The sequence below is a fragment of the Thalassophryne amazonica genome, chromosome 12 (genome assembly GCF_902500255.1).
Source record: "Thalassophryne amazonica chromosome 12, fThaAma1.1, whole genome shotgun sequence".
In the NCBI taxonomy this organism is placed as follows: domain Eukaryota; kingdom Metazoa; phylum Chordata; class Actinopteri; order Batrachoidiformes; family Batrachoididae; genus Thalassophryne; species Thalassophryne amazonica.
In genome coordinates, this window is record NC_047114.1 from 47,608,763 (window position 1) to 47,623,132 (window position 14,370).

Consider the following 14,370-nt stretch of genomic DNA (forward strand, 5'->3'; position numbering starts at 1 on the left):
AATATGCTGATGATATCATCAGCAGATTTGAGAACAAACACCTTTGTAGACATTAATGCGTGTGTGTTCTTGGTATAAAATGCTCCCTGTGTTTATGAAAATGAATGGTCTGGTCTGCCTGCTTGTATGCGAGTTCTTCTACCTGTCTATGTTGCTCCACTTTTAATTAACGCAGCGTAATGATTAAAGTTTTGCCTTAATTATCTTTACCTTTTCTCTCAGGGTGTTCTGCTCTCCGTGGGAAACTGAATGAGGCGCTTCGCAAGAGGAGCAGGAAAAAAAAACTGTCTGATTGGTGAGATAGAGGAAGACAGGCACTGTGAACAAAAAAAAAAAAAACAGAAAGGAGTGACTGACATCTACCCTCTGGCTCAGTGTGAAGGACGCGGAATGAAAGAGTGAGAAATTAAGGAAAACAGATGAGAGAATGAAGACAACCAGAAAACAAGTCCCGTCTCACAGCAAAACCTCCTCAAATTAGGTCAATCTCACCACAAGACATGATGGTTACAAGACATCTGCTCCTATTGGTTTTCCTGATCCATTGGGAGGGGTTTACAGGAGTTTCTGCCATTAGTAAGAATGGGCGAAGGAGAGGAGGGGGCGGATTGCATGTGATGAAGCTCGGGGAGAGTAGAGCGGCAGACCAACAGGATGCGAGTGTAGAAGTAAATTCGATGCCAGTTGTGACTCTTCGAAATGTGATTAATCATGAATATGGAGACAGCGAGTCTTTGTCTTATTCCAAAATGTTGCAGAATCGCGCCGGGCCATCAGTAGTCAATAAGGACAGGCTGGTCTTCAAACCCAAGCATGAGGTTGATTCTGTCAACAAAAAAGACACAATTCCGCACTTATCGGCTAATAATAAAGAGCTAAATCAGGAAATTAAAAAAGTTAAGAACAACACCAAGACAGTTGAGACTTCGGCCAAAATGGGGAGGTCTGAGAAATTATTCCCAGTCCATCATAAGGCTGAGCTACATGCCAATAAAACCAGGCTCAAGTCAAGTTCTAGATCTCATACCAGAGCAGATTTTAATGTTCTTACCACAGGCGTGCCGGGGAAAGGTCCAAGCAATGATTCAAACCGAAAACTCAACCTCACTGGCAGTTATGGGGTTCTGAAACTGCTGTCAAAGGAGAATTTAGTCAGGATTGTCAACTCCCAAATGCAAAGTGTTCCTAGCCTCACTTTTCCAAGCAAGGGTAGTCGGAGCAGGAAGAGAGATTTGATTGACGTTAATCACGGACAGTTAGAGGCTCTGAAAGTGCAGAGGCAAGATTTGGCTGTCACTCAGCCTCACAGTGGATTTGATAATCAGACCGCATTTCCTTATGCAAGCCCAGTTACTACAACAGATCTTAATCAAGATCAGAGTGCAGGAACTCCTATTAATCCACTGAGCGAAGCCAGCCGAGCTTCAAGGCAAGACAACCTGGGGATGCCGGGTTTGGATAGCGCCGATAGCAAAAGCAGACACCTTGTCCGTTTGCTGTCGACACCTTGGAGTGAGGTTAGTCTCAGCCCCGAGAAAAAAGTAATGAGCAGCCAAACTGAGCCTCCATTTACGTGGATGAAACAGCCGCCGCTGTATGGGCCTCCTGAAACAAATGATTCTCCTCCCAACATACTGACAGTGCAACCCCTGGGCGTTAAACCGGGGAGCAGAGCAACAGATTCCCTTAGAGACCCATTAACGGAGACGGTTCACACTACTCAAACAGATCTAAGCACAGCACAGTACGCCACATATGAAGACAACAAACTTGTAAATAGCAGTCACGTCCTCAGGCTCCACCCAGCTCTCAAATGGAGCCACGAAACGAAAGATAACGGGATGCTGGCTGTTGAACCGGAGACAGAGAACGGGAAGGGCCTTGTGTTTGAAGAGACAGAAGAAGAGGTGGAAGAAGAAGTGCAAGAGCGTATGGAAAGGGGAGGTTCACGCTCTCGCAGTAGGAGGAGCTGGATCTGGAACCAGTTCTTTGTGATTGAGGAGTACGCTGGGCCTGAACCAGTGCTCATCGGTCGGGTAAGAGAACTTTTCATTCATCATTTAAATGTGATGTTAGCTGTTTTGTGAATGTTTTTTGAGTATTTAAGGTACAATTACAAGTCTCGTACACAATTTACCCTCCACAAAGAAAATCGTGTGTGTGTGTGTATGCATGTGTGCGGTGGGGGTTGGGGTGGATGGGTGTATAAGAATCATCATTTGGTGGATTTCGATGAAATGGCACACATCGATAGTACACCATATGAAGACATGCATATAACTGCAATCCAACACCTTTAAGCGGAGATGATTGAAATTTTTTGTTTAATTGATGCATCACATGATACTGATCTTGTAAGGGCAACTCCTCCTAAACCACATGGTGGGTTTAAAGGAAACTTCACTTCATCATAACACACGATATTAAGATGTGCAAAAAGATAAATAATTCAAATCTGACATCCAGAAGGAGAGACAATTGGACATTTGTGTTGCATTGCTGTGTCATACTGTCTACAATATTGACCTCTACTACACCACTTCACAGATTTCAATGAAACTTCACACTTCAAACTTCAAAATAATTTGATCTAACACTTTTTTATTTGTTTGTTTAAAATTCATTACGTTCAGTGTTTGGGAGTAACACATTACAAAAGAAATACAATTATAGTAATGTATTAGTTTTTGTTGTCAGGCAGTAATTTAAGGCATTACTAATAAATTTTCAGTAATATTATAATCATTACATATTTCAGGAACATGTGTTACAACACATTTTTAAACCAAAAGCAGCCTTGTGTGTGGCTGTGGAGTGTGGCTTTTCCACACTGACTTCCTCAAAAGCCGCATTGATAAGTCCACTGTGCACCTTGTTGATGAATAGACCAAAACTTTGAATGAATCCAGTAAGAATCAGTCCAATAAAGGCATTGTTTGATTATTTAGTTAAACTTGATTCACTAAAAATGTGTGCTTCCTCTCGCTTTCATCTGTGAGGTGGAGTGAGCAGCGACTGTTTGCTTCAGGGATCAACACACAGCACTGTGTGAAAAATTAGACAAACACACAGTTTTGCTTTAAATACACAATTTGTCTCTTTTTGATCGTAAACAGTAGCCATCTGTCTGTCTAGCGTAGACTTGCGAAGCCCATAACAGTGATTAATAAACAACTAAACACAAACATGTCTTCATGTCTGTTTGTACACAGACCATGCGACCCCCCCCCCCCCCACACACACACAAAATAACCCTTAAAGGTCCACTTTTGAAGACATTTTAAAGATAGTTTTTGAACCTTAAAAACCCAACACATTTAATATATTATTCTTGTTATTTTCAATATTTAAGAAAAATAATGCAATTTGAACCATGTTGACTTTGAAACCAGTATTGGTTTTGATGATTTTGTCTGATTCCACTGAATTGAGAAGTGCACAGCCGAGCTGGCTGAAACCCCACTACTATGGCCTGCAGACTTTGTGCAATATTACTGGCAGAGAGAGAGAGAGAGTCATATAGGCCTAGTAAGGCTTCTCTGTTTTGCCTGTGCTTTATTTCTTGGCAATTGCAGGCTATGTTTAGACAATATATTAATTTTTGTGAAGTTAGACTAAATAGCTGAGCTATATCCCTTGAAGCTGAGGGCTAATCCTCCAACTGCACTTTGTAATCCATGATAAAGCACAAGATGCCCATTATGCCAGTTTTGTGCTGTGAACCTGTTGAATTGAAAGCGAATACAAGAATGGAAATGAAAAGAAAAAAAAAAAATCACATTTCTTGTCATGTCATTGGGATATAGGTTACATTATACTGAGCTCTATAGCTCTATTGTGTTGGACCAGACTTCAAATATTCACACCATTTCTATCATAATTTTACATTGATCCTTTGGAATTTTGGCTATGCTTGTTACTTGTATTACGCTTTGAGCCTTCACTGCACCCATGATATTACAGTAGGGCTGAAACAATTCATCGAGTAATTCAAATAATTTGATTACAAAAAATGTTCGAGGCAAATTCTTTGCCTCGAGGCTTCGTTTAAAGCTGTAGTACATACGCCAGGCATGTATGTGGCGCTGTAGCACTCCCAGAAAGAATACAGAAGACCATAGCGTTAATCAATGTAGCAGGTGATGCTACAAGTTTGCAAAGCCACACTCTGAGTAAAATAAAGCCTCTTAAGAGAAAGGGTCAACGCGGATCGTCTGAAATGGACTTATTGCACATTTAAAGTGAAGCAGTGTGTTTGTTTTTATTCTTAAAAAAAAACAAAACACATTTTGCTCCACTGGCCGTTCTCCACCTTTGCAGATGAAGCGAAAGGACATGCACTTTAAATTAATCATGTTTAATGATTAAAAAAAGCTTTAATTCAGATTTAGTAAGAGTTTTTATCAACAGGCAGCTTTTGTGGAAACGCTGCAATCCACCGCCATTTTTCAAAGGCTGTGTTATTCGCCAAGCATCCACAGAAAACAAAGAATTTGACTTTAGTTTGAGCTACACTCTGTACGGCATGTATAAATGTATACTAAACACTGAATAAATCACAGTAATAAAAAGTGCAAATGAAATATGCAATAAGAAGAAAATAATGCACACTGAAGATTTCACAGACTGCCTGGGCTTATGTTTTGGCAAAGCTCTAAAACTCTTAATATGAAAAAATTAATAACCTGGCAAAACAGAGAGGGAACACCCTAAATCTGCATGATGGCACAGCAACATTGTGCCACTGCTTAGGGAGAGCCCTGCCACTACTGATATTGTTTAAAACACAAAGGTACTTTTTATCCATTACTCGATTAATCGATAAAATAATCAATTTCAGTTTCAATTTATTTTCATTTATATATAGCTAAATCACAACAGAGTTGCCTCAAAGCGCTTCACACAGGTAAGGTCTAACCTTACCAACCCCCAGAGCAACAGTGGTAAGGAAAAACTCCCTCTGAGGAAGAAACCTCAAGCAGACCAGACTCAAAGGGGTTGGCCATGCTACAAACATAAATTACAGAACAATTCACAGAACAATTCACAGACAAATATACAAGAAATGCTATTGGCGCACAGGACAGGAGGATCGCCAACACGAATACAACTCCCATCTCTGGATGGAGCTGCACCTTAAACAGAGAGAAAAAAACAGAATCAGGCATCATAAAGACAAAAAATACTGTATAATTTGCCAGCATTAAACAACAAGAAAAACAGAGAAATACTAAGGTGATCGCCGGCCACTAGCCCTAAACTTCACTAAAAGACCCAGAATTTAGGTGAAGTTGAGGCCGCAGCCCGCTCCAATTACTAATAAATGAATTAAGAGTAAAAAGCGTAAAACAAAACTGTACCAGTATGCTAGCCATATGAAAGGGAAAATAATCAATAGAATATTAGATTCCAAAAATAATCCATAGCTGCAGTCCTATATTATAGTAAAACCTACATATAATGGGTTCATGTCTGGTCCCTGTGCCCAAGAAGAAGAACCCCAACACACTTAATGACTACAGATCTGTGGCCCTAACATCACATGTTATGAAGTCACTTGAGAGGCTCATCCTGAGACACCGCCGCACAGTCGCTGAATCATCGCTGGACTCAGTGGCGGCTCCAGAGATATTTTTCTGCAGGTGCTATGGGGGTCCTTGGCATTTTTATGAGTGTGCTATGGGCTCATGTGTCGTGATGGCTCTCTGCTAAACCTCTGCCACATTCACGGGCATGTGTACAGATAGCCACATTCTCGTCTGCGACAGTCACTAATGACATACAGAATGACCAAAATCACACACACAAACCTAGGCTACTGTTCAATACACATATTCACAGACCTCCACATGTAGCCTGCAGGCTGTAGCCTAAAGGAAAAAAATGCCAACAGCGGGCAGAGAGAAAATCTTTCACCTACCAATGATGTCTTCATAACAGTACAATGTGCCTGTTGTTTTGGTTAAGAGCAAAAGCATCAATGATTTGGTTGCTGTCCAGAGGCCGTGTTCTCTGAGGGGTAATTGCCAGGACTTACACTGGGTCACTGGTTTATCTGTGCCTACTGCTGTTCCTCAGGTAGTTCTTTAGGTCACACAGACTTCACTTCATTTCAGTTCCACTCATGGATATTTGGGCACCATTTCAACAACTTGAAACTACACTCACTGCAGTACAACATCATCATTGATGCTGAAAAACTCGTCCATGCCTTTGTCTCCTCTAGGCTTGACTACTGTAACTCCCTGCTCTTTGGGATCTCTGGAAAAACTTTCAAAGGCTCCAATACATTCAAAACAGTGCAGCTAGAATTCTGATGAGAGTATGTAAACAGGAGCCTCATCGCCTGCCAATGCATCCACGGCAATGCCCCCCGCTCACCTCAAAGACCTCATCACTCCCCATACACCCTCCCGTTACACTAATCACAACACTAATCTTCTCCCTCTCCCCTCCCACCAAACCTCACACCGTTCTGTTCAGCTGCCCCTCATATTTGGAACTCCCTCCCTGACCATGTGAGGGCTCCACAAACTGTGGAAGCTTTTAAAAAAGCCTAAAGACATACCTGTTTAGAGAGGCCTATCACAGGTCTTAATAATTTGAATCTGTTGCATCTTAGTCTTTTTATTCTATTTTATTATTTTATTTTGGTTTTATTACATACTGGTGACTGTTTTATCTTAAGATTTTATGTTTTTATTCACTTATTTATCCTTGGTTTTATTTTTTCCTGTAGCACTTTAAGATTTTTATTAATGAAAGGTGCCTTTATTATTATTATTATGACATTGTTGAACGTGATGCCATTGAACGTCATGTTAGACTCACTTTGTGTAAAACAACCAGTTCTGTTGATGAAAGTTTATTTTCTTTTATGAGTTGAATATTTATCTAATCACATAAATCTGGAAATGTCAGAAGTGTCTTACTGTGGAAAAGTGAAAGGATGATGTCATCGCCCTGCCTCTGTAACATGTTGTTAACAGCGTCATTTAACAGTCTTAATTAACGCATTTCCATACGTCATCTTCCAAAACAAGGGTGTCATGTGCACAACAGTTTTCATCTGTGATGATGAATTCTGGCAACAGGTCAGATTAAAAGACTTAAGTGTTAGCTTTCATTGCTACATTAGCCCCACGTCTTCTTCTCCATTTTTTGTAGAAGCGTTACAGTGCCACATACAGGCCTGGCATATATACTACAGCATTTTCATGCAGTTTCACTGGATCTGCAACAATGGAGATATTTGTTGAAGGGAACATTTTTTGAAAATGACAAAGAAAAATATTGTATAGCAGAAGTTCAGTTTCTGTGTAGACAAGGCCTTAAAAACATGGGATGAAATTAAAATAATAAATGAGAAATTATTTTCTTGGGGCTTGAGTGGAGGATGTCATCATCTTCATGCTGCACAGAGCTTACTCTCACCTGGAGGAGGCAGGCAGCACTATGAAAGCTGTTAACCCCCAAAACGCTGCAAATCATGAGCTGTCTGCAATCCGTTAATTGCAAAATGTGAATACTGAAGAAATATCTCCCAAACGTGAACGCAGGTCTCACAAAATGAGCTCACAGGTCTCTCAAAATGTGAATATCATTCATAACATCCAAGGTCTGTTAGAAAAGTATCCGACCTTTTTATTTTTTGCAAAAACCTGATGGATTTGAATCACGTGTGCTTGCATGAGCCAACCTTGAACCTTCGTGCGCATGCGTGATTTTTTTCACGCCTGTCGGTTGCGTCATTTGCTTGTAAGCAGCCTTTGTGTGAGGACGTGTGTCGTGCTCTTGTCGGATTTTCATTGCAAGGAAAATGGCGGAATGACTGGAGCAGCACTACTACATCAAATTTTGCCAGAAACTGGGCGACAGCCAGGTGGAAACCATTCGGAAGATTCACACGGCTTTCGGTGATGATCCTATGGGCATCACACAGATTAAGGAGTGGTACAACTGGTTTAAAGACCTCCGCACAACGGTGGAAAGCGAGCCACACTCCGGTCAGCCATCAACATGCTGAAATGACCAGATCATTTCCAAAGTGAACTGTGGTGATGCGAGACCATCATTTGACTATCCAAGAAATTGCGGAAAAGGTGGACATCAGCACTTTTTCGGCACATTCCACTGTGACAGAAGATTTGGCCATGAAAAGAGTGACGGCGAAATTCGTGCCAAAGCTGCTAACGGCGGAGCAAAAGCACCTTCGTGTTGAAGTCTCACAGGACATGCTGGACTCCGAAAAATGATGCCCACCTCTTCCACAATTTCTCGGATAGTCACACAACTGAAAAGTCACTGAAAGCCATCTGAATCTTCCGAATGGTTTCCACCTGGCTGCCGCCCAGTTTCTGGCAAAATTTGATGTGGCGCTGCTCTAGTTGTTACGTCTTATTCCTTGCAATGAAAATCCGACAAGAGCACTACACATGACCTCACACAAATGCTGCTTGCCAGCAAATGACGCAATCGACAGGCGTGAAAAAATTCACACATGCGCACGAAGGTTCAAGGTTGGCTCATGCAAGCACATGTGATTCAAAAAATCCATCAGGTTTTGCAAAAAATGAAAAGGTCGGATACTTTTCTAACAGACCTCGTATATATTTTTTTCAGTTTAAGTAGTTTATGGATTTCAGTTTACACATCAATTATCAATTATGAAATCTTGATTGCAAAACCTATCACTGAAAAAATGATTTTTTTGGGGGGGGTGGGGGGCAGGGTTCACTATAGCTGATGAGGTGGGGAGCCAAACCTCGAGCAGCTCTCGCTTCTGGTGACAAGTGTGGAGTTTGACTTGGACGGTACACCTGTCAAACGCTAATGTAGGTGTCAGACTCAGGGAGAACAGAAATTTCCGCTGGAGACTGACGTAAGAAAGATATTCACAGATTCAAAGTACACGGCTCAACAATCTTTAGAGAAACATTGTGGAAAAATAAACAACGCTAGTTTCTAACCTCAGGAAGGTAGACAACAAGCTACAACCTTATTTTTATCCATATGCGCCGTCCTCTGAGCTGGAAAAATAACATTGAGGTGAACGAACAGGCAGCTGAGTAACGGAAGCATAGGGACTGTCTACAAAGTGCACAAATGAAAAGAGACACCAGAAAAATATTCAATAAATTCAGGTATAGTGTCACCAGATTCACTGAACACATCGGTGGTCTCCTGCTGGTTATACTACAGCACTCAGTTTGGAAAACTGTAATTGTGAAAAACTTTGGAGTATTTTTCATTGTTTAAATTTTCAATAACATCAATGTTATATGGTGTATTGACTAATTTTAGTGATTTTTTTTTTATCTTTAAAATAAGTAATAAAATGAGCAATAAAATTCACATATTCACTAAAATTCCATTTTTGCACATTTTCCCAGAGTGCTGTAGTACAACCAACAGGAGACCACTGATGTGTGCAGTAAATTTTGTGTCACTATAACAATGATGTGATTGAAAATTTAAACAATGAAAAATTCCCTTAAATTTTTAAAAATGTATTTTTCCAAACTGAGTACTGTAGTATAACCAGCAGGAGATCATTGATGTGTTCATTGAATTTGGTGACACCACACCTGAGTTTACTGAAAATTGTTATGGTGTCTTTTCATTTTTGCACTTTGTAGACGGTCCCTCCACTTCCATTTCTCAGCCACCTGCTTGTTCAGATCAATTTGTTGTCTACCTTCCTGAGGTTAGAAACTAGTGTTGTTTGTTTGTCTACAATGTTTCTCTTAAGATTGTTGAACCTTGAACTTTGAATCTGTGAATATCTTTCTAACTTGAGTCTCCAGCTGAGGTTTCTGTCCTCCCTGAGTTTGACACATACGTTTGACAAGTGTACCATCAAAGTCAAACTCCACACTTGTCACCGTCTCTGGAGCGGGGCACATCCACCGAGACTGGGCGGGTTACACCAGAAGTGAGAGCTGCTCGGGGTTCAGCTCCCCAATTCACTGGCTGTAATGAACCCCACACCTGCCAGTAAGATGAATGTTATTCACGTTTTGTGAGACCTGCTTTCATGTTTTGGGAGATATTTTTTCAGTATTCATGTTTTGCAATTAACGGTTTGTGGATAATTCAGGATTTGCAGCTGATTTACATTTTGGAGGCTAACAGAGTCATGTTCTTTGACTTCCACCATCCAGCCTGACTTGCTCACCAATAAGCTACATGACATGAAAGTGGAGGCTCCACTGGTGGCCTGGATTACCAACTACCCCACATGCCATCCACAGTATGTGAGGCTTCAGACATTACATCTGACACAATCAGGAGCAGCACGGGGCACCACAGGGGATGGTCCTGTCTGACCTGCTGTTCACACTCTACATCTCAGACTTCATGTTCTGGTCACAGTCCTGCCACCTGCAGAAGTTCTCAGATGACTCTGCCATTGTGGGCTCCATTGGCAGTGACCAGGAGGCTGAGTACAGGAGTGTGGTGCACAGGTTTGTGGAGTGGTGTGGACTCAACCACCTGCAGCTCAATGTATCTAAGATGAAGGAGCTGGTGGTGGGCTTCAGAAGACGGAAGACCTGTCCAAACCCAGTTGCCATCAATGGAACTGAATTGTGGACTACTACAAGTACCTGAGTGTCCACATAGACAACAAACTGGACTGGACTGTGTATACTGTATAAAAGAAAGGTCAGAGCCAACTGTGCTTCTTCAGAGGCTCAGATCTTTCAATGTCTGCAGAAATATGTTGCATATGTTTTATCACTCGGTGGTCTCCAGCATCATCTTTTAATGCTGTAGTGTGCTGGGGCAGCAGGCTGAAGGCAGCTGACACAAACAGACTCAACAAGCTCTTCAGGAGAGCTGGCTCTGTCCTGGGGGTTGAGCTGGAGTCTGTGGTGGAGGTGTCAGAGAGGAGGATGTTGAGGAAACTGCTCAGCATCCTGGACAACCCCTCCCACCCCCTGCATGCAACACTGACGTTCTGTCAGAGCACCTTCAGCCATAGAGTGAGACCTTAAGTTCTTTCCTATCTGTGCCAATCAAACTGTATAATTCCTCCCGCTACAGCAGGATGAATACATAATGAACAGTTATTCAGTTATTCAGAGCTGTGTGCAATTTTTTTCCCCCGAACATCTTGTGCAAATGTCTTCCAGTCATGTTGTATAAATTAGTTGTACTTATTAAAAAAAAAAGTTCACTATTTACTATGACAAAATAATTTCTTTTGGAAAAATAAAGTTGATCTTATCTCATTCAGGCAGACCAGCGAATTTTGTCCATTGTAATCGAAATACATTATGTATCAAATAAACCAAATCAGTTTTTCTAAATCCACTGCAGAGTGGTACCTTTAAATCCTAATGTTATGCTTTTGCAGCTCTGTGGCCATGCAATGATGTTGACATGCATGTGACACTTTAAAGTTCTCCATCACGTCTTTATGCAGTTTGCCGCAGGAACAGCGTCTTTTCCCGATTAATTTGTCCCTCTATGAGCTCCACTTCTTTATGCAATCATCAGCGTCCAAACCAACCACATGGTACATACAATTTGCCTCCATGAATTGCGGGTCATTTGAATGCCTTTTTTGGACTCCTTGTTGTTAAGGTTGTCATGTTTGCGATCTTTTCTGCAAATGTATTTGATCCTTGATCAAAATGTAATAAGTGAACGTGCTGTAAAAACTTTTAAAATATGATGGGAGAGGAAGGAGTGAAAATGTAAAAGTGACCAATCATAGCCCTTGTGCTGTTTAGCAGGTGAGCGTCAGGCTCCGGAGAGGGTTCACAGCCAGGCACAGGGCTGTGATCTAAAACGGTTTGGTTCGTCACGCCCAGGGATATGTGTGAACCTTAACACCATATTACAGTGCAGGCAACAAGTAGCATTTTGTTAATAATCACTGGCCTTGAATTACACCCTGCCTCATTTAAGTGCCATGTTGTATGGTTTAAGTGGAAAACCATACAAAAGCATTGGGACTTTTGCTGTTGTTCAGTGAGTGCGATTATCCAGTTTATGTGATGACGATTTAGGTGAGTTTTGTAATGATATTGTTGTTAGAAGACTTAACGGCCTAGAGTCTTCATACTATACCACATCACTCTCCAGTGGATGTAAAATGAGCTGCAGTAAACTACATTTTACTATTTTAGAACACCAAGTCCTACTTCCACAGTTATTTTGGTGAAAGTACCTCAAAAGTAATGCAGAAGTCATGTAGCACATTAAAATTGTAATATAACGAATTTCTTTGAAATAACAGTAACTATTAGTCTATAATGTCTTACATTTTGGAAGTAACTTTCCCAACACTGATCATCTTGGTGAATTCCATGTAAAAAAAAGAAAAAAAAAGGACCAGTTTGTTAGTTCAGGTGGTTCATCAGTACTGCTGATATAATACTTGCCAACAACTAGTGTGGCGGAGTGGGGGTGGTGGTACGGGGATGGATATCCTTTTTTTTTTAGCTTGCTTGCAGATCTGAAGTTAATTTTCAGTGCTCGGCTTACGTACACGTCTTATACATGTCACTGTCAACAGTTAAATTAACCTCACACTAATCCGCCATCCGTTTTCGTACTTTGTGGTAAAGCGGCAACTGAAATTGATTTATATTTCCCCAGTGCAGTCTTGTACCTTCCAGGTGCCTATAAAACCTCCAATGAATCAATGGTGTACTGAGGCACAACAGAAGCCTAGGTTCCTGTCCGTCCAAGGGGAAAGTCGTGATCACTACCAATCTGCACTGGCCAATAGGCATCAACATACCCAAAAGAATCAATAGCTTTACTTTTTCCTTCCACGATTGATCTTCCTCTCAGGGCACAAAGCAAGAATACTCTGCATGTTCACTGTATTTCTCTCTAGGTCTGTCAGAGCTGTCACCTCTCCCGCCCAGCGGTCAGAGGTCTGCAAGGTCCCACTAACACTCTTTCATTTGTGTTGATTTACACTTGCTGTGACAGGATTTATCAAAGTATTCTCCTCTCAGCGCAACACGCCATTCCTCTCCTCTGTAATTTATTATAATCATCGACCGGGCATGTCGCACCTCACCGCCCGTCTCACTCCCTCCAATTTAAAAGAGTGAGCAGATGAATGTTGAGGAGGTCACGTCGACCGGACAGAAGCCGTCTCGGAGCTGCTCACTGTAAAGAGGCGTCTCTCAGCCCTCAGCGTGTGCCAGCTGACTTGGTACCCAGCTGCTGTAGATGAGCTAATTTATACGCCAGTTTGCTGAGCAAATGAATAGTAATGATCCCCGAGTGACTGCTGTGGGAAGCCACAGACATAGAAGCTGGCATGCACGTATGTATGTGTGTGTATACCCTTAGATTTGCCACTTTAATGTTCCAACTGAGCTGGAGTTGTCACATACTTGAAAGACAAAAGGCCCAAATTGCTTTGTGTTGTTACATATTAATATCCAGACCCACACAGATGGGTTGGATCTTGCAGCCTTTTTTTGCACAGGTTCCCTGAGTGTACTGATGATTAGGCAATATTAAATTTAGCTTTTTTTTGCCTGTGCACTATGACAGATGATGGCCTGAACTGAAAAGCGTAAAGCACTGCATGAAGATGCGCGAGCAAACGGTCCAGCTTACAGATGGCGCTACGTGTAAAACCATTAGTGCCAGTCTGCTGTGTCAAGCAGGTATTTATGCCAGCACATTGTATGCCACTCAATAAGGGCACACAGCCAGACTGTGTGTGCGCGCGCACGCAAGTAAGGGTGGAAATGTGAATGATTAGTACCCTTCTGTATTAGTCAGTGACAGCACACGCATCAGTAATGCTCTTATAGATCTTAATACGCTTATGAATTTTTAATCTCCCATTCTGCTCTGGCATAGGCTGGCGCTATAGGTAAAGACAGAGATCAATGTGGACACGCTGCCTTGATTTTCCCTCTAAGGGACCTGATTGGGTTTTAATGGAGAGAGAGCTGTGACGGAGAGCTTTAAGAAATTGACTGCACAGACCAGAGCAGCTCTACTGGCCAGATCCACACAGTCCAAAAACAGGCTCAAACAGATGGGTACTTATGAGAGTGCATAACTCAACCAAGCCCCAACTCGCCCAAGGTGCTGTCTTAGAAGTGGGACTAAGTCCAGTATAGTCACAGTGCCGCATCCAAAGAAACAGGTAGATGAGAGTCTATGACTTTTTTTTATTATAGGAAGAAACCTCAAGCAGACCAGACTCAGAGGGGTGACCATCTACTTTGTTCACAATGGCAAAAACAAACAAAAAACTAAAAGCACAACACAGGATTGTCAGAACTTTGCAGTGACAGAAATGATGTTAAGAAACCATATACATAAAGAATATGGTGATCACACTGAGAGCTGGCTCAAAAGACATTCAGATAGTCAAATAGG

General features: G+C 41.6%; 1 protein-coding gene across 1 annotated transcript in view; it reads left to right on the forward strand.

Moving 5' to 3' along the window:
* The first annotated feature begins 240 nt into the window (after window positions 1-240).
* The window catches only part of LOC117521240, a 569,076-nt gene continuing 554,946 nt past the window's right edge, over window positions 241-14,370 (forward strand). Inside the window, exon 1 of the mRNA XM_034182574.1 lies at window positions 241-2,036. Within this exon, the coding sequence (XP_034038465.1) occupies window positions 501-2,036 (1,536 nt within the window). The 5' untranslated portion in view covers window positions 241-500. The remainder of the gene's footprint in view (window positions 2,037-14,370) is intronic.